Here is a 24,354-nt window from a genome sequence, read left to right on the forward strand (position 1 = left end):
CAACCCCATGGACTGTAGCCCACCAGGCTCCTCCGTCCATGGGATTCTCCAGACAAGAATACTGGAGTGGGTTGCCATTTCCTTCTCCAGGGGATCTTCCCGACCCAGGGATCGAACCCAGGTCTCCCGCATTGCAGGCAGACGCTTTAACCTCTGAGCCACCAGGGAAGCCCAGTTTAGGAGAGTATGCTTTTGTAAACTGAAATTTGGGCTTCCTTGGTGACTTAGATGGTAAAGAATCTGCCTGCAATGCAGGAGACCTGGGTTCGATTCCTCGGTCAGGAAGATCCCCTAGAGAAGGGAATGACTACCTACTAGAGTATTCTTGCCTGGAGAACCCCATGGACGGAGGAGCCTGGCGGGCTACAGTCCATGGGGTCACAAAGAGTCAGACATGAGTGAGCAACTAACACTTTTACTTCACTTTCAAACTGAAATTTACTATTTTAAGTGGTATTTGAATCTCACTGATCCCTTCCTGACTCAGAAACCAATACTTTTCCTGAATCTCCTTCCTTTCTCTGGCACTATAGTTATTTACAACAGGTTCAGTAAGAATCTGTCCTCCTTTTTACTGGGATACAGTTGGATAGATCAACTGTTTAACCAGATTTTGATTTAAAGGGTGATTCTCATTTAATCAGGTGTGACAAGTCCACTTGGACACAATGCCTGCAAAGCTGGCCTGAAAACGGGTAATGTGAAAGGTTACTTTTGGGCAGGAGAGGGACCTTAGAAAAATTGAGAACCTCAAGAAGAGAAGTCCTTCACATGTGTAGGTGAAAACTAGTGGAGAGAGTCTTGTGCTTGGTTTCCATAGAAGTAGGGAAGCCAGCTGGTTTAAGTTTGCCCAAGACTTTCTCAGTTTTAATACTGAAAGTCCCACATCCCAGGTAACCCTCCAGTGCAGGCAAACAGGGACAGAAGGTCACTCTAGATAGAAAAGCCAATTTCAGAGGTTTTACAATTTCAACTTAAGCTTCCATATGAAAACTTCTGGAGAGAAGCTGAAATAGCTCAATACTTCAAAATTTCAGATTTGCAGAGCCTACAGAAGTGATCAAGCCAAACCGAATGAGATCAGCCTTTTTTATGTCAAGAGTAAATTTTGGAGATTATTTATGATCACAGGAAATTACTGGACACTAGGAAATAAAGTGAAAAGATACACAGCACACCCTTTCAATATTATATGCGAGTAAAGACTACCCAAGCCTTGTCTAGACAAGAGGAATGCACTGAGTTCATCTCATTATTTACCTTGAAAAGTCCGACATATTGAAGTTACTTGTTAACTTGTAGATTTTGTCCAGGAGAATTGAAAATAAGTTTGTCTAGTAGTACAGACAACCCCAAAGATTTGTGGCCTATAGGACATTAGTCATTTTCAAAAATGAACTCAGCAAACTTATCCTAACACTCTTCTGTCAAATTGCCTATGGTGGTGGTGGTTCAGTCCCTAAGTTGTGTCCAACTCTTGTGACCCCCTGGGCTGTAGCCTGCCAGGCTCGTCTGTCCATGGGGATTCTCCAGGCAAGAATGCTGAAGTGGGTTGCCATTTCCTTCTCCAGGGATCTTCCTGACCCAAAATCAAACCTGGATTTCCTGCATTGCAGGCAGATTCTTTACCAACTGAGCTACAATGGAAGCCCAAATTTCCCATAAATACTTGCAGCTTCTCAAATGCTCCTTGAGCCTGTCATAACATCATACTGAGTCCCTCACTGACTGATAATAACAATGATGATGAATTAGCTAGATCTTTGATAAGTATTGATTTTATATTTACTCAAAAGTCTTTTTTCTTTACCATTTTGAAAATTATAACTTAACATCAGCCATTTCTACTTTTTTGTGGCTCTGAGGGTAGAATACAGATAGGAAGGGTCAGTTTTGATGGAAAAAGGTCAAAGTCTAGAGCATGGAACAAAATCAGGAGGAGACAGCAGGTCCAGTGAGATGCCAACAACTCACATAGGACCCTTTGTAGAAAATGAAGAAAAAAACAAACAAAAAAAATCAGCCAATCTCAGTCTAGGTCACAGCCGAAGATTCCTTATTGGCATGTACAACATTGGCTGATCTGTTTCACTGAAGTTTGCTGACATTAACAGGGTTTTATTTCCAGGGCCCTGACTGTTCCCCAAGATAAACTTCCCTGCTCAATGGGCTTAAAATTATACCATCTGCAAGTTCCTTCTTTGACTTAAAACCTTTCCTTTATTAAAATGCAAGTGTTTCTGGAAGAGGGTAATACAAAACCTGATCAGTCATTCCCATCTTAGTATAAATAAATCCCTAGCCTTTCCTAAAAGCAAATTTGAGGTGAGAGAAAGGGAAAAGAGCAGGGATGGTCTGCCTTCCTGGGAAGGGGAGTCTCAGAAGGAGAAGCAAAGGGATCCAGGGGATGGGATGGGGCCTTGGGCTCACCGCCAGATCCTCTCTAGTGACAAAGCCCCTCTCCTCGGCACCGCAGTCCTGGAAGAAGCTCTGCAGTTCTTCAGCTGACTGGGAGGTCCAGGACTCTGGCTCGGGGGCCACCGGCACATCCTGGCCATCAGCTGGCTCTCGCATCTGCCGCCGCCGGCTGGAGCCTAGCTTCCGTCCTTTCCGGGTCACTCTGAGTCCACTCTCCATGGTGCTCTGGCCTTGGGGACAGAGAGGGGAGGGGGCACTGGGCTGCTGAACACGCTCACTCCCTGCTCAGAACTCTCCCACGACTCCCCATCACCCCTGGAGAAAATCTGCCGTGGCCAGTGGAGGAGCTCTGCCTGATCTGATCTGTGCTGGCCTCTCGGACCTCATCATCCCCACCCCCGACCTGTGGCCTCCAACACGTCTCACTCGGGGCCTTTGCCCTTTCTGCTCCCTCGGGCTGGAATGAATGCCCTTCCTGGAGCTGTCCGCACACTCTCATCTCCTTCAATTCTCCGCTCAACTGTGGAAAGTCTTCTGCAGCCTTTCTAGGTTCTACTTTTTGACTTGGGGCGGTTACTCAGGGCGGTCCAGGATCTCGCTCTGAAGGAGCAGGAGCAGCTGAGCTATCCCTCCTACTGCTCCTCCACCCTCCTCTCCCCCGCCTCCCAGCCTCAGCTGGCCCCCAGCCTCTTTTTCCTCCTCAACATTTCTCCACCCCTTTGACATACGCACCAGGGAATCAGTAGCTCCCCACGTGGCTCTTATGGCTTTTCAAGATGTATCCACCCTTCGCCCCCTCACTTCCACATCCCATCATGGTCCATGTCAACCTTTCTGAACTACCCACGGTTCCTGGAATTCCAGACTCTTGCCCATGCTTCCTCCCTTTGCCCCAAACCTCCCCCATTCCCCCACCCCCTTGCCTAGCTGATACCTCTTCCTCCCTCACCTTAGAGGCCACCTCCTCTGAGATCCTCCCTAAAGCCCCCTCCATACCTCAAGCACATACTTTATGTGGCCTGATGATGTGCTGGGCTCACGCATGTGAATGTTAAGTCACCCTGTGCCTCAGTCCACACTGCTCCAGCTCCCCAGCATATTCATCAGTGCTAAGTCGCTTCAGTCAAGTCCGAGTGGGTGGCCGTGCCCTCCTCCAGGGGATCTTCCCAACCCAGGATCGAACCCAGGTCTCTTAGGTCTCCTGCGTTGGCAGGCAGGCTCTTTACTACTAGCGCCACCTGGGAATCCCTCCCTAGGACGTAGTAGATGCTCAAGTAACGGTTGTCCAATTCATTCATTGGAGTGCTTTTGTCTGTCACTGAAGGTCAGGTAAGTCAGTTGATAAGGATTTTGATGGATAAGGATTTGTCCAGCTGAGGCCTCAAGGTAGGAAAGAAGGAGGCTGGAGTCTGGAAGGAGAAGAGTCAGGTCCTATGCTGGTGGGAGGGAGGGGGCCTGAGGGGGAGTAAGTCATGGGCATGTAAAGCTGTATTGAGGGAAAGGGATTGACGTGCACATAGGCAGCTTCGTGCAGGCGCTGAAACTTGAGTAAAGCTCTAAAGAGGGCAGGTAGGATTTAGAAGGCTTGAACAGCGTGTGTGAAGGGACCGGGGCCGCGGAACCCCACACCCACTCTGGGCTTGCTTTGTTGGAGTCAAAGGTCACAGACAATTAGAGTAGAAGGGTCGGGAGGCTCTGCCTGAGGGGTAACTGGCTCATGGCAGGAGTCTGGGGCCACCGGTCTAGGTTCCCCTTAAGTAAGTTCCTTTACATAGGTTGCACAGGAGCTGAATGAAGCAATTCCTCACTCTTGAGGAGGCCCCAAACTTTTAAGTGAAGTCGGGTCTCTGTCTCTCACTGGCTCCCCATCAGTTATTGCCTTTTTCTGTTCCCTTTCTGCTTTTTTCTGTCCACCTGGTTTCTCTCCATTTCTCTCTGTCTCTGTCTATCTGTCTCTCTCTCTCTCAGGGACTTCAAAGTCTGCTGCAGATGCAGTTTTGAGATTACAGATGTAAGGGACTTCCCTGGTGGCACAGTGAATAGGAATTCACCTGCCAATGCAGAGGAACGTTCGAACCCTGGTCCAGCAGGATCCTACGTGCCACGGAACAACAGAGCCCACGCACCATAACTACTGAAGCCCACATGCTCTAGAGCCCATGCTCCACAGCAAGAGAAGCCGCCGCAATGAGAAGGCTGAGCACCGAAACTAGAGAGGAGCCCCCGCTCACGGCAACTAGAGAAAGTCTGCAGGCAGCAAGGAAAGATTCAGCACAACCAAACATAAAATAAATAAATAACAAATTGTTTTTTATAGAACGATTACAGATGTCAAACTGCAGTGGTATACTGGAGTCACATCTTGCTGCTGCTGTTAAGTCGCTTCAGTCGTGACGGACTCTGTGCAACCCCAGAGACTGCAGCCCACCAGGCTCCCCCGTCCCTGGGATTCTCCAGGCTCTTACCTGGAGTGGGTTGCCATTTCCTTCTCCAATGCAGGAAAGTGAAAACTGAAAGTGAAGTCTCTCAGTCGTGTCCGACTCTTAGCGACCCCATGGGCTGCAGCCTACCAGGCTCCTCGGTCCATGGGATTTGCCAGGCAAGAGTACTGGAGTGAGGTGCCATTGCCTTCTCCGGGAGTCACCTCTTAGGGGCTTGCAGAAAACCAGTTGTAAGTCTCTTTTCCCAACTCAGCAGCTTGAGATCAGCTGCTGTGGGAGTATTTATACCATCAGTTCAGTTCAGTCGCTCAGTCGTGTTCGACTCTTTTCGACCCCATGAATCGCAGCACGCCAGGCCTCCCTGTCCATCACTAACTCCCGAAGTTCACTCAAACTCATGTCCATTAAGTCGGTGATACCATCCAACCATCTCGTCCTCTGTCGTCCCCTTATCCTCCTGCCCCCAATCCCTCCCAGCATCAGGGTCTTTTCCAATGAGTGAACTCTTCGCATGAGGTGGCCAAAGTATTGGAGTTTCAGCTTCAGCATCAGTCCTTCCAATGAACACCCAGGACTGATCTCCTTTAGGATGGACTGGGTGGACCTCCTGCAGTCCAAGGTACTCTCAAGAGTCTTCTCCAACACCACAGTTCAAAAGCATCAATTCTTTGGCACTCAGCTTTCTTTATACTCCAATTCTCACATCCATACATGACCACTGGAAAAACCATAGCCTTGACTTAGACGGACCTTTGTTGGCAAAGTAATATCTCTGCTTTTCCATATGCTATCTAGGTTGGTCATAACTTTCCTTCCAAGGAGAAAGCGTCTTTTAATTTCATGGCTGCAATCACCATCGGTAGTGATTTTGGAGCCCAAAAATATAAAGTCTGACACTGTTTCCCCATCTATTTCCCATGAAGTGATGGGATCAGATGTCATGATCTTCGTTTTCTGAATGTTGAGCTTTAAGCCAACTTTTTCACTCTCCACTTTCACTTTCATCAAGAGGCTTTTGAGTTCCTCTTCACTTTCTGCCATAAGGGTGGTGTCATCTGCATATCTGAGGTTATTGATATTTCTCCCGGCAATCTTGATTCCAGCTTGTGCTTCTTCCAGCCCAGCGTTTCTCATGATGTACTCTGCATAGAAGTTAATAAGCAGGGTGACAATATACAGCCTTGACGTCCTCCTTTTCCTATTTGGAACCAGTCTGTTGTTCCATGTCCAGTTCTAACTGTTGCTTCCTGACCTGCATACAGGTTTCTCAAGATGCAGATCAGGTGGTCTGGTATTCCCATCTCTTTCAGAATTTTCCACAGTTTCTTGTGATCCACACAGTCAAAGTCTTTGGCATAGTCAATAAAGTAGAAATAGATGTTTTTCTGGAACTCTCTTGCTTTTTCCATGATCCAGCGGATGTTGGCAATTTGATCTCTGGTTCCTCTGCCTTTTCTAAAACCAGCTTGAGCATCTGGAAGTTCACGGTTCACATATTGCTGAAGCCTGGCTTGGAGAATTTTGAGCATTACTTTACTAGCATGTGAGATGAGTGCAACTGTGTGATAGTTTGAGCATTCTTTGGCATTGCCTTTCTTTGGGATTGGAATGAAAACTGACCTTTTCCAGTCCTGTGGCCACTGCTGAGTTTTCCAAATTTGCTGGCATATTGAGTGCAGTGCTTTCACAGCATCATCTTTCAGGATTTGAAATAGCTCAACTGGAATTCTATCACCTCCACTAGCTTTGTTTGTAGTGATGCTTTCTAAGGCCCACTTGACTTCACATTCCAGGATATCTGGCTCTAGGTGAGTGATCACACCATTGTGATTATCTGGGTCATGAAGCTCTTCTTTGTACAGTTCTCCTGTGTATTCTTGCCACATTCTTAATATCTTAATATTAAGATTCTTAATATCTTAATATCTTCTTAATATCTTCTGCTTCTGTTAGGTCCATACCATTTCTGTCCTTTATCAAGCCCATCTTTGCATGAAATGTTCCCTTGGTATCTCTAATTTTCCTGAAGAGATTTCTAGTCTTTCCCATTCTGTTGTTTTCCTCTATTTCTTTGCATTGATCGCTGAGGAAGGCTTTCTTATCTCTTCTCGCTATTCTTTGGAACTCTGCATTCAGATGCTTATATCTTTCCTTTTCTCCTTTGCTTTTCCCCTCTCTTCTTTTCACAGCTATTTGTAAGGCCTCCCCAGACAGCCATTTTGCATTTCTTTTCCCTGGGGATGGTCTTGATCCCTGTCTCCTGTACAATGTCACGAACCTCCATCCATAGTTCATCAGGCACTCTGTCTATCAGATCTAGGCCCTTAAATCTATTTCTCACTTCCACTGTATAATCATAAGGGGTTTGATTTAAGTCATACCTGAATGGTCTAGTGGTTTTCTTCACTTTCTTCAATTTAAGTCTGAATTCGGCATTAAGGAGTTCATGATCTGAGCCACAGTCAGCTCCTGGTCTTGTTTTTGCTGACTGTATAGAACTTCTCCATCTTTGGCTGCAAAGAATATAACAGTTTGATTTCGGTGTTGACCATCTAGTGATGTCCATTTGTAGAGTCTTCTCTTGTGTTGTTGGAAGAGGGTGTTTGCATTTTCTTGGCAAAACTCTATTAGTCTTCGCCCTGCTTCATTCCGTACTCCAAGGCCAAATTTGCCTGTTACTCCAGGTGTTTCTTGACTTTCTACTTTTGCATTCCAGTCCCCTATAATGAAAAGGACGTCTTTTTTGGGTGTTAGTTCTAAAAGGTCATGTAGGTCTTCATAGAACCGTTCAACTTCAGCTTCTTCAGCGTTACTGGTTGGAGCATAGGCTTGGATTACCATAATATTGAATGGTTTGCCTTGGAAATGAACAGAGATCAATCATTCTGTCATTTTTGAGATTGCATCCAAGTACTGCATTTTGGCCTCTTTTGTTGACCATGATGGCTATTCCATTTCTTCTAAGGGATTCCTGCCCATAGTAGTAGATATAATGGTCATCTGAGTTAAATTCACCCATTCCATTGACTTCCCTGGTGGCTCAGACGGTAAAGCGTCTGCCTACAACACAGGAGACCTGGGTTCAATTCCTGGGTTGGGAAGATCTCCTGGAGAAGGGAATGGCAACCCACTCCAGTATTCTTGCCCCCACCCACCAAAAAGGAGGGCTCAATTTATACCATCAGTTCAGTTCAGTTCAGTCTCTCAGTCGTGTCCAACTCTTTACGACCCCATGAATCACAGCAAGCCAGGCCTCCCTGTCCATCACCATCTCCCGGAGTTCACTCAAACTCACATCCATCGAGTTGGTGATGCCATCCAGCCATCTCATCCTCTGTTGTCCCCTTTTCCTCCTGCCCCCAATCCCTCCCAGCATCAGAGTCTTTTCTAATGAGTCAACTCTTTGCATGAGGTGGCCAAAGTACTGGAGTTTCAGCTTCAGCATCATTCCTTCCAAAGAAATCCCAGGGCTGATCTCCTCTAGAATGGACTGGTTGGATCTCCTCGCAGTCCAAGGGACTCTCAAGAGTCTTCTCCAACACCACAGTTCAAAAGCATCAATTCTTCGGCGCTCAGCCTCCTTCTCAGTCCAACTCTCGAATCCATACATGACTACTGGAAAAACCATAGCCTTGACTAGACAGACCTTTGTTGGCAAAGTAATGTCTCTGCTTTTCAGTATGCTATCTAGGTTGGTCATAACTTTTCTACCAATTTATACCATGGGAATCAGCAAATGTTACAAATCAGAGTTTCTTCCCCCAAAGAACAATCACAAGCACATCCATTCCCAGACCTAGCATGCATTTAAGTGACCACTGTTTACTGAACACCAACTGAATGCAGGCAGAGTGGGAACTGAGCCTGCCATGGTGTGTGTGGCTCCATCAGGCAAATTAGGAAAAGTGTTCCTTCCTCCCAGCAGATGCAGCCCAGTGCCAGGGCCCAAGGGTTGGCAAGTGGACTGTTGGCTGGAGTCCAGTCCCCTCTCTCCCCGTTTGCCCAGGCACCTTTGTGCAGGACACAACCTACATACCCAAGTGGAGCCCCTGGCCCTTTACGTATATAGGCGTGGACTAACTCCTGGTCTCCCTTGGAGGTACTCACACAGCTTCATGCAGAAGAAGACACAAGATTAATTACAGCACAGTGTGGAAGGGGCAGCAAACCTGTGTGCCAAGTGCTGTGAGAGCACTGCAAAAGGAGCAACTCACTCAGCAGTGTCTATCAGGGAAGACTTTCTGGGGGAGGTGACATAACTTAGCAGTGACTTCCAGGGCAGAAGAGATCAGACTTAACCCTGGATCCCCTCATGCTGCCCAGCCTTGTTCTGGGCATGTGTTGGACCCTCATGCCCTCATGTTACTCACTGTTTCCTCTTCTGATTCACACTGTCCCTCAGAATGTGGGATGTTCTAGTAGACAACTAGTAGACTCAAATAATACTGATGTTGTAAAAGAAAAAACAAGGCAGAGGGACTGTTCTATATCCAAGAGAATAAAAATAGGGAATTCTCTGGCCATCTGGTGGTTAGAACTCTGCACTCTCATTTCCAAGGGCCTAGGTTCAATCCTTGGTCAGGGAACTAAGATCCCACAAGCCAAGAGGAGCAGCCAAAAAGAAAACAGAGAGAAAGAGAATAAAAATAAATGACACCTAAATATATTATGTGATTGTTAATTGGATTCTCCTTCAAAAAAAACCAATAAGAATAAGGGATATTTTGTGGACAGCTGGGGAAATTTGAATACGGACTTTATATCAGATATTCACTGAGCAATGTGAAATTTTTTCGGTGTGACACATGTTGTGATCATGTAGAAGAATCTCTGTCTTTAAGGGATTCATGCTGAAGTATATATAATGTCTGCATTTCACTTTCAAATGGCTCTGTGTAAATACATAAGCAAATTAAGAGGAAATAAGTGTGTGTGTGTGTAGAGAGAGAATAAATGGGGCAAATTGTGAGCCATCTGTCCAATAGCTTTCATTGTACTATTTGCTCAACTTTTGTAGATTTGAAAGTTTTCTTAATAAAAAGCAGGGGAGATGGGAATTGCCTGGTTGTCCAGTGGTTAACTTTTGAATTGTGATGCTGGAGAAGACACTTGAGATCCCTTGGACTTCAAGGAAATCAAACCAGTCAATCCTAAAGGAAATCAACCCTGAATTCATTGGAAGGACTGCTGCTGAAGCTGAAGCTCCAATACTTTGGCCACCTGATGTGAAGAGCCAACTCATTGGAAAAACCCTGATGCTGGGAAAGATTGAGCGCATGAGGAGAAGTGAATGACAGAGGATGAGATAGTTGGCTGGCATCATCGACTCAATGGAAGAATTTGAGCAAACTCCAGGAGATAGTGGAGGACAGGAAAGCCTGGTGTGCTGCGGTCCGTGGGGCTGCAGAGCGCCACAAATGAGCGACTGGACAGCAACCAGGGGTTAGGACTTTGCACCTTCCCCGTCGAGGGCCCAGGTTCAGTCCCTGGTCGAAGAACTGAAATCTCTCAAGCTGAAGGGCAGGGCCAAAAAATAAAAATAAAAACCAGAGGAGGAAAAACCAAGCCAAGAATGAGATTCCAGGAGTTAGAATAGAGAATTTCATCCACAAATCCAACTGTCCTTCCACTAGTATCAGTATCTCCACAACCACATCACCCTCCAAGCTCTCCCTGGAGACAATGACGAGATACACACCCCTCCTTGGGCTGCATCTGTCCACACTTGGAAGTCACCATCCATCCTCACTCACCGTCCCCCTAAGAGGGGGGGTCTCCTTCCTCCATGACCCGACGACTTTCCAATGGGCTGGGCCTTGGGCCTTGTATGTTATAATCAAAGAAACACTCACTGAGCATCGGTACCAGAAGAGGGTCCATCACACCCTCTTGACCCATAAGTGTGGAAAAAGAGGCCAAGAGAGGCAGTGATTTCCAGTCCCACTGCTCTAGTCAGGCAGACTCTGCCTCTCCGAGCCCTGCCGCTCACAGGCTATGTGACCATGGGGAAGTCACATAACATCTCCGTGCCTTATTCTCCTCACTGGGACATGAGACTAGTGTCTCCCACACAGGGTTGCCATGAAGATGAAATAAGACAGTTGAACTGGAAACACCACTTCCTATTCCCAGCAGAGCCCAACTCGCATTTTAGCTTTACTTTTTTTTATCATTAATTTTTTTTTTGGTCTCACCACGGGGTTTGCAGGATCTGAGTTCCCTTGCCAGGGACCGAACCCACGCTCCCTGAAGTGGAACCTTGAATTCTTAACCTCTGGACCACCAGGGAATGTCCCCAGCTTTACTTTCTCTCAACACTTGTCACCTTCCCAGAATAGAGTCTTTTATTCATTTATTTTGTAAAATTTGCATCTTCTCTTACTGAATAGAAGCCTCTTCCGTTTACTGCTCTATTTCAAATGCCTAAAACAGTGCCCTGCATACAGTCAGTGCTCAGCAAATATTTGTTGAATATGTAATCAATGTAAAGCACTCAGAACTATGCCCCGAATATGGCATAGGATAACCACTGGATACAATAGCCCATGACATCGGTGTGATAGCATGGATGCGGGTGAAATTCCACTGGAGTCTCATAAAAGTCAGATGTTGTACAGATATGATTTTATACCCACTCAACAGGTGAGAAAACTGAGAGAGGGGGTTCCGAAAGGCAGAGGCCACCAGCCCAAGCCATGACATTGGAAGCAAACCTGATGCCAGACCCACTCTCTGGGTTTGTCACAGGACAGACTTGCCCTAAGACCGCTTCTCGGAGAAGCACCTCCTTGGTGGGCATGAGACGCCTCTGTGGATCACAGACGCCAGACGGAGCAGTCGTGATGGGCCAGGGCTTTGAAACAGGGCAGAGTGGGAGGCTTTGCTCTGGCTGTCAGACTTAGAAACTCAAGTTCCGCGTGCACTTCCGTTGATGGAGATAACACACATGAGGCAGAAAGATAAGATTCTTGTTGTGGAAGCTTCGAGAACTGAAGCCCTGGGGAGGAGAGTCTGCTGTGATGTGGGTGCCATGTCACTGAGGATGCCAGGCTCCCACAAGTGAAGGGAGTCACAATCCTGAAATAGAATCCCTGTGGCCACATCGCAGGACATGGGATGCTCTTGGCACCCTGTGGGGGAGTTCCTAGTTGAGCTGCACCCCATTTCCACCAGTCCCCTGACACTGTGTAAGGAAGCAGCGCCTACTGGACACCTCGCCAGTCCCCACTATGCCTCAGGCCTCAGTGTCAGCCCTCTGAGCCCGTCGAGTCTTCTCTGCCCAGATGGCACTCAGCGGCCCCCTCCTTGCCTGTCAGGAGTCCCGGGGCTAAAAGGCAGCAGGTGCCCTAGGGCCAGCACCGCCTCAACATACCTGTCACCATCAGTCAGGGACAGGGAGTTCCCCCTCACAGCTGAGAACAGTGCCCTAAAAACAGTCTGTGTCCCATCTAGGCCAGGGATGGGCACTCAGAAACAACGGGAACATCCTTCAGTCAGTTCTCACAAAGGTGTACCTGTGCATACACACAGGCATATGCATGCACACACACACACACACACACTCACTCACAGTCAGCTCTCACACTCACTACTCCCTCACAGTCAGACATGACACCTGTCACAACCTCTGGTGTGTACCAAGGTTCCTGCCCACTCAGAGTCACTCAGAGCAAAGTCCTTTGAGTCTGCCAGCAGGGGCATCCCTCTGTCAGCGCCCCCTCCTCCGCCACATCCCCCCTTCTTTTCTTTTTTTTTCCAGCTGCACTGCAGGGCCTGTGGGATCTTAGTTCCTTGACCGAGAATGGATCCCAGGCCCCCCAGCAGAGGAAGCGCAGAGTCCTAACCACTGGACCACCAGGGAAGACCCCACATTCCCCTCACTGGTCATCACAGCCTCACACCTGTAACCGTGGGAAATGCCATCCTGCCCGGGAGCAACGCACGCATGCCCGCACACACACCCCCGGCACTGCGCCCTCTCCCCACCTCACCCAAGAAATCAAATAAAGTTTGAGGCTAGACCTGAGGGCTAATGAATCCTGCTCCCAGTCCTACCAGAAATCAGCTCCCCATTGTAGGATTCGGCTCAGGGAGCAGGGACCACAGGCTTTCCCTCAGGAAGTGGAGAGCCTCGTAAGAGGGTGCTGTGGGGACCAGGGCAGAATTGCAACAGGGCACCTGCACCTCGCCAGTTCCATCGTCCTCTCTTCAAAGGAGTGAGGACCTGGGTCTGTGCTTCACTCCACCTCCTTCAGTAACTACAAGTAACAGCGATAGTCACAGAACTCAGGTTGTCCAAGTCGGCAGATCCAAGAGACCCCCTAGTATATTTATCCTCTCTCTTGCTCCTACTAACCTCAAAGAGAAACCAAGGCTCTGAGAAGCCAGGTGACTTGCCCAGGGTCACACGACCATTTGAGGGTAGATAATTTATCCAAGTCTCCTGCCCAAAGGCCTTCCACTAGCTGCAGAGAGCTCCAGATTCATGAGAAAAAGCCTCAGCCCTTTGCACCTCATCCCAGCAGCTGGGTGGGGACCACAGCTCCCTCCCCCATCCTCACGCCACCAAAGAAAAGAAGCATTGCAACTCCGGGTCGCTCCCACCTCTCAGAGGCTCCCAGTCGTGCATGTACCCCGTACCTCTTGGGCCCGGTAATGAGGCAAAAACTGCCCCCAGGAGACCACGAGCTCTGGAACTGTTAACAGTCTTGCTTCTTGCTTAACCACTCTTTCCGTTCCGTGGCAAGCCAATCTCTTGTGCTAATCTATGGGACTTCCTGTCGAAGTGACCAACTGGTTATCCTTTCACAATCTTGCTTGGTACTCCCGAGGCTCCCTAGTCCTCAAATCTTGGAACTGAAGAAAGCTGGAGCTGGTGGAGAGACCCCTGTAATCAGAGGCTCAGAAAAGTAAGGTCGCCCAGTTCTCAACGGTGAAGTCAGAACTTGGACCTAAGTCTCTGGTTGCAAGAGGGATTCCTCAACTTATCCCAACCAGAGTGTTCAAGAGCACAGTTATGGCTAAAGCCAAGTGTATACACCATGCCTTACCTCAGATCCTCACCCTCAGACCATGTCTTGGAAATCCAGGGGAGGCCCACACCCAAAGTACCTTTAGAGAATAGTCTAACCTAATACCAGAATTTACTGTTGAACTGCATGGTTCAGTTCAGTTCAGTTACTCAGTCGTGTCCAACTCTTTGCAACCCCATGAATTGCAGCACGCCAGGCCTCCCTGTCCATCACCAACTTCCGGAGTTCACCCAAACTCATGTCCATTGAGTCAGTGATGCCATCCAGCCATCTCATCCTCTGTCATCCCCTTCTCCTCCTGCCCTCAATCTTTCCCAGCATCAGGGTCTTTTCAAATGAGTCAGCTCTTCCCATCAGGCAGCCAAAGTATTGGAGCTTCAGCTTCAACATCAGTGCTTTCAATGAACACCCAGGACTGATCTCCTTTAGGATGGACTGGTTGGATCTCCTTGCAGTCCAAGGGACTCTCAAGAGTCTTCTCCAACACCACAGTTCAAAAGCATCAATTCTTTAGCGCTCAGCTTTCTTTATAGTCCAACTCTCACATCCATACATGACCACCGGAAAAACCATAGCCTTGACTAGACGGATCTTTGTTGGCAAAGTAACGTCTCTGCTTTTGAATATGCTATGTAGGTTGGTCATAACTTTTCTTCCAAGGAGTAAGCATCTCTTAATTTCATGGCTGCAATCACCATCTGCAGTGATTTTGGAGCCCAAAAAATAAAGTCAGCCACTGTTTCCGCTATTTCCCTATCTATTTGCCATGAACTGATGGGATGATCTCCGTTTTCTGAATGTTGAGCTTTAAGCCAACTTTTTCACTCTCCTCTTTCACTTTCATCAAGAGGCTTTTTAGTTCTTCACTTTCTTCCATAACGGTGGTGTCATCTGCATATCTGAGGTTATCGATGTTTCTCCTGGCAATCTTGATTCCAGCTTGTGCTTCCTCTAGCCCAGCATTTCTCATGATGCACTCTGCATACAAGTTAATAAGCAGGGTGACAATATACAGCCTTGACGTACTCCTTTTCCTATTTGGAACCAGTCTCTTGTTCCATGTCCAGTTCTAACTGTTGCTTCCTGACCTACATACAGGTTTCTCAGGAGGCAGGTCAGGTGGTCTGGTATTCCCATCTCTTTCAGAATTTTCCACAGTTTATTGTGATCCACACAGTCAAAGGCTTTGGCATAGTCAATAAAGCAGAAATAGATGTTTTCCTGAAACTCTCTTGCTTTTTCAATGATCCAGCAGATGTTGCCAGTTTGATCTCTGGTTCCTCTGCCTTTTCTAAAACCAGCCTGAACATCTGGAGCTTCACAGTTCACATACTGCTGAAGCGTGGCTTGGAGAATTTTGAGCATTACTTTACTAGCGTGTGAGATGAGTGCAATTGTGCAGTACTGAAGCATGAATATAAATGGATGAACTTATGGGGACAAAATAAAGAATAGAAAGGAATAGACTCACTTTATACGGGAATTTATTGCACAAAAAAGATGGCATTTCAAATTAGTAGAGAAAAGATGGTTTAGTCAATAAACTGTGGGAAGAATGGCCTAAATATCTGCCAAAAACAAAGTGGGAACTCTAACTCTAAAAGAATTCCAGATCAAAAGTTCAGGCATGGACTTCCCTGGCGGCCAAGTGCATACAAATCTGCCTGTTAATGCAGAGGACACAGGTTTGATCACTGGTCTGGAAGACTCCACATGGTGCAGAGCAGCTAAGCCCGTGTGCTGCAACTGCTGAAGCCTGTGCCCTGCGACAAGAGAAGCCGCTGCAGCGAGAAACCCTCGAACCACAGCGAAGAGTAGCCCCAGCTCACCACAACTAGAGAAAGCTCGAACAAAGCAACGAAGACCCAGCGCAGCCAAAGTAAATAAATAAAGCATTCTGGCTAAAAAAAAAAAAAAAAAAAAAAATTAAGCATTTAAGTGCTCACTTCAGCAATACATACTAAAGCTGGAATGATACAGAGAAGATTAGCATGGCCCTTGCACAAGGATGACACGCAAATTCATGGAGTGTTCCATGTTTTTTAATACAGAAAGGCAAATATCATATGATATTTCTTATATATGGAAATCTTTTTTTTTAAAGGGTACAAATGAACTTTTTTTGCAAAATAGAAGTAGAGTCACAGGGATGTAGAAACAAACATGGTTATCAATGGATAAGGTGGGAAGGGATACATTGGGAGATTGGGATTGACATATACATACTGCTATACACTAGGGCCTTTCCTAGTGGCTCAATGGTAAAGAATTTGCCTGTCAATGCAGGAGAAACAGGTTCAATCCCTGGTCTGGGAAGATCCCACATTCCTCGGAGCAACCAAGTCTGTGAGCCACAACTACTGGTCCTGTGCTCGAGTCCAGGAACCTAAACTGCTGAGCCCACGGACCGCAACTACTGAAGCCCAAATGCTCTAGAGTCTGTGCTCCAAAAAAGAAGCCACTGCAATGAGAAGCCCACGCATCGCAACTAGAGAGTAGCCCCCACTCGCCACAACTAGAGAAAGCCGTCGAAGCAATGAAGACCCAGCACAGCCAAGTAAATACACAAAATTATTTTTTTAAAGGTAAAATAGATAACTAATAAGAAATGGCTGTAGAGCACAGGAAACTCTACTCAGTACTCTGTAATGGCTTATATGGGAAAAGAATCTAAACAAAGAGTGGATATATGTATATGTATAAATCATTTTGCTGTACACCTGAAACTTACACAGCATTGTAAATCAAACATACACCAATAAAAAAAATTAAATAGAAAAAAAGAACTCTCTGCTGATGCAGATAACTGTTTAATATACTCAAAGTGACTGGGAAATCAAAACTATCTGGAATTTCACCATTGTTATTTTTTGTACCTCTTTACAAATATACCATTTATATTTCTTAAATTATAAACATAAAAAAATTCATACAACTATATGTTGTTTGCAATTTGCTTCAAAATAGTCAAGGGATGGAGGAATGCATGGGGCATAGCTGAAATGAGACTGAAGGTGAGAGTGTTTGTCACTCAGTCATATCCCACTCTTAGAGACCCCATAAACTGTAGCCCACCAGGCTCCTCTGTCCATGGGATTTTCCAGGCAAGAAAACTGGAGTGGTTGCCATGCCCTCCTTAAGGGGATCTTCCTAAACCAGGGATCGAACCCAGTTCTCCTGCATTGCATGCGGATTCTTTACCTTCTGAGCCACAAGAGAACCTACTCTGCCGTGTTCTGATTGCCGTTGAAGTGTTGAGGGTACTGCTGGTTCCTTTCTTCTCTCTACTTTTGTGTATGTTTGAACAAATGCCAAAAGAAATTACTGGGTAATTTAAAAATTAATCTTGGCACATTCAAGGCCTTTCCAGTCATATTACAAAGTGTTAGAAGCCATAAAAGAAAAGACTGAGCTAGTCCACTAGATATAAATTTTTTTTAAGAAAAAAATAAAACAACTGAATGGCAAAAAAAAACCTCACCGTTGATGAATCAAAAGGTAAACATACTATGAAAAAGTATTCACATAGCATAGAAAATAAACTAATTTCCTTTTTATTAATATATCATGAGTTCCTATAGATCAATGAAAAACCAGTAATACATGTGAGAAATTGGTATCATTTATGAATATACAATTTGTGAGAAATAAAATGGCTTTCAGATACATGAAGAATGTTTATCTTCACTTAGGATAAAAGAAATAAAAAATAAAGCTATAATGAGATATCATTTTAAGTTAACCAGTTGGTAAAACAAAACAAAAAGGGGATAATATGCTGTTATAAAGGATGTAGGAAAACATTTTCACAAGTTGTAAGAATATATATTGGTACATCTTTCATGAAAAGTAATGTGATAATATCTATCAATATTTAAAATGCAAAAAGCCTTTTATTCAACAATTTCACTTCTACTCATTTGTCCTATGCGCGATGTACAAAATAACGATATAAAAGGATATTCATTACAGCACTGTCTGTCGTAGCAGAAGATTGGGAACAACCTAAATTTCCACCAACAGGAAACTATTAATACTTAATAAGTTCTGATGTAAGCATATGATGGACAACGAGAAAGATCCAGGAAGACTTTGAGAAGATATGGAATGACCTTCAGAAGATATTGTTGAATGAAAAAAGTGAAGTGCAGAACACTGAGTATAGTGTGTTCTGCATGAAGAAGTGCATGTGTGTGGATGAATTTATGCTATATAAATGCACACGCAGTTGTACATGTTTGTAAATGCATAGGATATTTCTAACAGAAAAGACAAGAAGCTGGTAACAGGTAGGCTGGAAAGAAGTATTGTGATGGACAAACAGGGAGATTTATGTTTCATTTATTTTGTTAGACAATATCCATTCAAAAATAAATTTAAGAATCATTCATACATATTCAAAGAGAAAGTGATGAAGGAAATGTGGTAAAATGTTAACATTTAGGGACTGTTGGTGAAGGCTCTATGGGAATGATTCTACTATTTTTGCAGCTTTTCTGTATGTCTGAAATGATTTCAAAACAAACAGTTTCCAAGATGAATAAACTTAAGTTCTAAAAAAATACATACTCTCACAACCAACCATCATTTTCACTCCCTTCTTACTGCTGAAAAATTGGTACTCAGAGTTTCCATGGCATTATTGAGCTAAATAAAAATTCATTTTTAATACAACAAAAATCTGTTCACAATTTTATTCTTGTAATTGTTATTGGCACATAGTTGATTTACAATGCTGTGTTAGTTTCAGGTGTATAGCGAAGCGATTCCGTTATACAGATATGCATATCCTCTCTCTTTTTTTTAGACTTTTTTCCCATGTAGGCTATTGCAGAGGATGAGTAGAGTTCCCTACACTATACAACAGGTTCTTACTACTGGTAATTTCATATATGGTAATGTGTATATGTCAATCCCAATCTCCCAATTTATCGCACCCCTAACCCCTGGTAACCATGTTTTCTTTCTATATCTATGACCCTACTTCTATTTTGTAAATAAGGCTTTTTGTACTCATTTTTTTTAGAGTCCACATATTATGCAATATATTTGTTTTTCCGTGTCTGACTTACTTCACTCAGTATGACAATCTCTAGGTTCACCCACGTTGCCGCAGATGGCATGATTTTGTCTTTTTGTGGCTGAGTAATAGTCCATTGTATACATGTACCGTATCTTTATCTGCTGCCAGACGTCTAGGTTGCTCCCGTGCTCTGGCTGTTTTAAATAGTGCTGCAGTGAACACTGGGGTGCGTGTATCTTTTTGATTTATGGTTTTCTCTGGGCAGTGCTGAGGAGTGGGATTGGTGAGTCACATGGGGGTTCTATTTTTAGGTTTTTAAGGGCCCTTCATACTGTTCTCTGTAGCAACTGGACCAATTAACATTCCCACCAATAGTGAGGAGGGTTCCCTTTTCTCCACACTCTCTCCAGCATTTACTGTTTGTAGATTTTTTTTGATGATGGCTATTATGGCCTGTGTCAACAAATATTTATTGAATGTCTAATATGAGCCAGCACTGAGAATACAAAAGTGAAAAAAATAGGGAAAATCCATATACAATATAATATCTGATAGCCATAAGTGGTATGAAGAGAAGTAAAGCAGAGCAAAGGGATTGAATGGTGGGAGGTATATTTTAGATGGCGTGGAGGGGTGGCGGTCAGGAGAAGTCTGTCCAAGGAGCTGATACTGGGATAGAGTACGTGAGGAAGAAGTTTTGGAAGAAGCATGTTCAGGGAGAGGAAACAGGGAGTGCAAAGGCCCTGAGGCAAGAACTTGCTTTGTGTACATGAGAAGCAGTGAGGAAACCGCTGTGGTTGAAGAGGTAGTGGAGGGCAGAGTGAGATGAGGCCAGAGGTGCGAACTGTACACCCTGTAAGGACACGGCTTTTTATTTTAAGTGAGACAGAAGCCACTTGGAGGATGACAAGATCCTGTGTGGGTTTTATTTATTTATTTATTTATTCAATTTTGGCAAATGCAGTGATTTTAGGGACTCATGAAACTGAAGAATTAAGATTTTTCTGTGTTAGGTACAGCTAGATCCAAGGTCCCAGGCTGGATGTTCTTAGGTTCCACGTTCCATCTGCTGAGCTTACCAACTTGAGAAAGAAGATGGTACTTTTTGTACTTTTCCAGAAAAATCTTCAGGGAAGACCTCTCGTTGGATCACGTACCCATCTCAAACCAAGCACTGTGACCTGGGAGATGGGGTGCTCTGATTAGTCAGGCCAGGGTCCCACATCTACCCCTGGGGTCAGGGTGTCTTCTCTATATGGCCTGAGTGGGGTGGGCATTTCTGCTGAGGTAGAACACAGTCCAGGCAGGAAATTACACAAATGTCTGCCTCAGCCTGTAGAGAAGGCTCCAGTCCACGCTTTCTTGTCTAGATGGAGAAAGGTAGGACCAGAGAGGGTGAGAGCCAGGCCCCACGTCACACAGCAAGTCAGAGGCAGGGCTGGGGCCACATTAGACCAGGGTCTGCTCTCCCCTAGCTGTGTGATGCTGCACAAATGACGCCACCTCTCAGAGCCTCTCTTCTCCCACCTGTATTCGGGGTGACATCTCCCTTACAGGGCTGTCTGAGGATGAAAGATGACCACTGTGAAGTACCCAGCACAGAGCTGGACACACAGCAGGTGCGTGGTCATGGCAGCAGTTATTGGTCCGAGGGGCCATGGCCATGTCCAGGGCCAGTGAGGGGCGGGTAAGAATCCAAGGGCAGCAAAGTCTCGTCTCAGCACGTTCATGGCTGGCCCAGAGGCAGGAGGGATGCACTGGCCACACTTGCTTGGTCTTCGGTCCCTGCCAAGTCCCATAAGGCTGTGTCAAAGAGTCCAGCTTTGGTCAGGCTGGTCAGAGGGGCCAAAGCACCTCCAAGTCTCTTCCGGGATCAGGCTGAGGAGGGTGGGAGTGGTTCCTCAGGGCTGTGGCCCTGGGCTGTGGCGTTCATGGCCGGATGCTGATGGCCTGTTTGAGGAGACCCTCCACGCTGTGGAAGTAGACACTGCTGTCGACAAGGTTCTTCACGGCACTGCAGGCGTACTCCACGGTGTAAATGGCTCCCTGGCTCTGCTCCTCCCGCCGCTGCATGTCAGCCTTATGCTGGGCCAACTCAGGCAGAGAGCGGCGCACACGCTCCTGCAGCCGGTACAGGGCCTGTGTGGGTTTTAAAAGGATCCTTGTGGCTGCTTTCATTGTGGAGAATAAACTGTGTTACGCAGAGGCAGAACGAAGCAGGAGACTAACGCGAGGAGGCTGCTACAATAATCCAGACAAGTGATGGCTGGAACCAGGGGGCAGCCACAAGTAATGAGGAGAGGCAACTGGACTCTGGATATATTCTGGAAGGAGGGCCACCGTGCTTGCTTCTGCATTTGGGCAATTGCAGGAGATCTGGGACCTTTTTCTCTCCAGCAAGGGACTCTCCCCATTTCTCTGAGAGTAGAGTGAGTTTGGATTTTTAAGATCAAGTCCCCAGGATCTCAAGGCATCCCAAGTCCATTTCCCCCCACCCCCACCACCCCACCGCCCAACAGTGGAAACAAAAGGGCACAGAGACAGCAGGGGGAGGTCCAGCCATCTCTGATGGAGCCTGTGTCACAGAGTCAATCTGTAGGTGGTGAGAGCTCAGCCTGGCCTCCCCCCTCACACCGGCCCCAGGGGAGGAACCTGCCCGTGAGACAGCTGGCAGGAAGACATAGCTTGATGCTAGGGGAAAAATTAGATGCAGGCCTCTTGGGACACAGTAGAGCTAACTTGAAAATGCAACGTCACTAGACTAAGCTCGGAAATTTTACAAAATTTTACAAAAACGGAATGAAGGAACGAGCATCAAAGACAGTGAGATGGTTTTGTGAATGCAAAATTCCACGCTTACTAATTTTCTTTTAAAAAAATTTGTATAAGGTGAAAGTGAAAGTGAAGTCGCTCAGTCGTGTCCGGCTCTTTGCGGCCCCATGGACTGTAGCCTACCAGGCTTCTCCGTCCATGGGATTTTCCAGGCAAGAATGCTGGAGTGGGTTACCATTTCCTTCTCCAGGAGATCTTCCCAACCCAGGGATCGAACCTGGGTCTACCGCATTGTAGGCAGACGCTCTACCATCTGAACCAGGAGGGAACTGTTTATTGATTGATTGATTGATTGATTTTCATGTATATTTTTTTAGCTGTGCAGCATGCAGGATCTTAGTCCTCCAGCCAGAGTCTTAACCACAGGACCTCCAGGGAATCCCTAATTTTCTTTTTTTTTTTTCAACTTTTTATTTTGTTTTGGGGTATAGCTGATTAACAATGTTGTGATAGTTTCAAGTGAACAGGGAAGGGAGGGAGTCCCTAATTTTCAATTCCCTAAAGGGCTTACTTGGTGGCTCAGATGGTAATCTGCTTTCAATGTGGGAGAGCTGGGTCTGATCCCTGGGTCAGGAAGATCCCCTGGAGAAGGGATTGGCAACCCATTTCAGTATTCTTACCTGGAGAAATCCATGGACAGAGGAGCCTGGCGGACTACAGTCCATGGGGTTGCAGTCAGACACGACTGTGTGACAAACGCTTTCAAAGATACTTGAATTCACGTTACAGTTTAGTAAACTGTGAAGCAAGATACTCTCTGTTCTGGGGTTGAGTGGTGAGAACTGGGGCTCAAACCGGGAGACCTGGGTTCCCTGTGTCCAGCTCCCAGGTCCAAATTATTTCTAGAATGAGCTTAGATGAGCTGGTGATCTCAGGGGAAAGGAAAGCCAAGGAACTGATTAAAGTTACATTTATATAGCACGTTTTACCTAAGACTGAGAAAATCTAAGCAACAACAAAAACCCAGGAGGGACACAGGAGACAGGTGCCCTAGGCTCCTCTGAAGAGCTGTCACGTGGCTGTAGCCCTGGGCGAGGCACTTCCCCTTTCTGGGTTATCGAGCAAGCAATATGACCTGGGTCATCAGTGTGAATATCCTGGAGCCCCACCACTTCCTAGGGTGTGACCTCAAGCATGTGACATAAAGGTTGGTCGCCTCAGTTTCTTATCTGTGAAATAGAGGCAATAATGGTGCCCACCTAGGAGGTGTATCATAAGGATTTGATGCTATAAACCTTATAAGGCATTTGGAACCGTGTTTGGCAGATGATAATCAATGTCAGCTGTTGCTACTTTTGTGGTTGTCAGAGGGAGACTGAGTTACAGAACTGCCAACTTCTCCATCCTAGCACTTGGCTGGTGGCCTGGTTCACACGCCAGACTGATTGTCAAGGGATGAGGGGCAGTGACGTGGGAGCTGGGATGGGGTGGGGGTGAAGCTGAAGGAAATTCAAGCCCCAGTGAATTTCAACAAATACTTGTCCAGCACCCATGATGTGCTGGGAACTTTCAAAGTGCTGGAAGACAGCAGTGAATGCAAGAGGCAAAGACCCACCTTCATGGTGTTCGTGTTTCTGTGGGCTGAGTGGGACGGGCAAAGCTGCAGTGATCTTTGCTAACTTGTTCACCCGGACACTAGGCTGGCTGAAGGGTTGTAGCAGCCACTGCTGACACCCCCACCCGCATCCCTAGCCTCAAGTCTGTGTTTACCAGAAGTTTTGGTAAATAATTCCTGGCAGGGATACAGCATCTCATCTCAAATGCTTGCATCTTTCTGGTTTACTCTGGCATCGCGAAAACTCCACCCACCCAAGGAGCAACCTGAACTTGCTCCTGGAGGCTGCCCTCAATCGACAATGGCTGGCGTCTGTAGTTAAGTACCCCAGAGGTACCTAGGCAAGTACCCTGAGAGATAAACCTAGGACATGTTCCACACAGTCTCTGCAGACCTCACGGTTGCACACAGCAGACCTTGCTCACCAATACCTCCATTGGCCTTTTTTTTTGAAAGTGAAAGTCGCTCAGTCGTGTCCGACTCTTTGCAACCCCATGGACTGTATAGTCTATGGAATTCTCCAGGCCAGAATACTGGAGTGGGTAGCCGTTCCCTTCTCCAGGGGATCTTCCCAACCCAAGGATTGAACCCAGGTCTCCCATATTACAGGTGGGTTCTTTACCGCCTGAGTCACCAGGGAAGCCCCCCTTTATTGTTATGATTATTTATGTATGTATTTGGCTGTCCAGGTCTTAGTCGTGGCATGCAAGATCTAGTTCCCTGACCAGGGATCAAACCCAAGCTCTCAGCACTGGAAGCACCAAGTCTTGGCCACTGGACCACCAGGAAAGTCCCCCTCCACCGGCTTTGGCCTTTCTTTTCCTTTCCCACATTCCCCACTCTCTATGCTTCCAGAGCCACTTCCCAAGTAAACCACCTACATACACACCCATGTCTCAGGTTGCTTTTGGAGGGGGCGGAAATCTACGAAAGTTGGTTTCAGAAATGGCAGAAGGGCTTCTGAAAATGGCTCCCTCACCAGTGAGATGACTATGGGGCCTGACGCTGGCAGTGAGTAGGGAGATGATAAGTTCCCTGTAGGCTGCAGCCTCC

General features: G+C 46.3%; 1 protein-coding gene and 1 non-coding gene across 2 annotated transcripts in view; one reads left to right on the top strand and one right to left on the bottom strand.

The window, feature by feature from the left end:
* RAB44 (RAB44, member RAS oncogene family) overlaps positions 1-2,644 on the bottom strand; it is a 29,283-nt gene extending 26,639 nt beyond the window's left edge. Inside the window, exon 1 of the mRNA XM_070360717.1 lies at positions 2,431-2,644. Within this exon, the coding sequence (XP_070216818.1) occupies positions 2,431-2,637 (207 nt within the window). The 5' untranslated portion in view covers positions 2,638-2,644. The remainder of the gene's footprint in view (positions 1-2,430) is intronic.
* Positions 2,645-15,828: 13,184 nt separating this feature from the next.
* Positions 15,829-15,934, top strand: LOC138985142 (U6 spliceosomal RNA). The gene has a single exon (XR_011462400.1). It is a non-coding gene; the product is annotated as a U6 spliceosomal RNA (small nuclear RNA).
* Positions 15,935-24,354: the final 8,420 nt, after the last annotated feature.

Source organism: Bos mutus, chromosome 23 (assembly GCF_027580195.1).
Source record: "Bos mutus isolate GX-2022 chromosome 23, NWIPB_WYAK_1.1, whole genome shotgun sequence".
Classification (NCBI taxonomy): Eukaryota; Metazoa; Chordata; class Mammalia; order Artiodactyla; family Bovidae; genus Bos; species Bos mutus.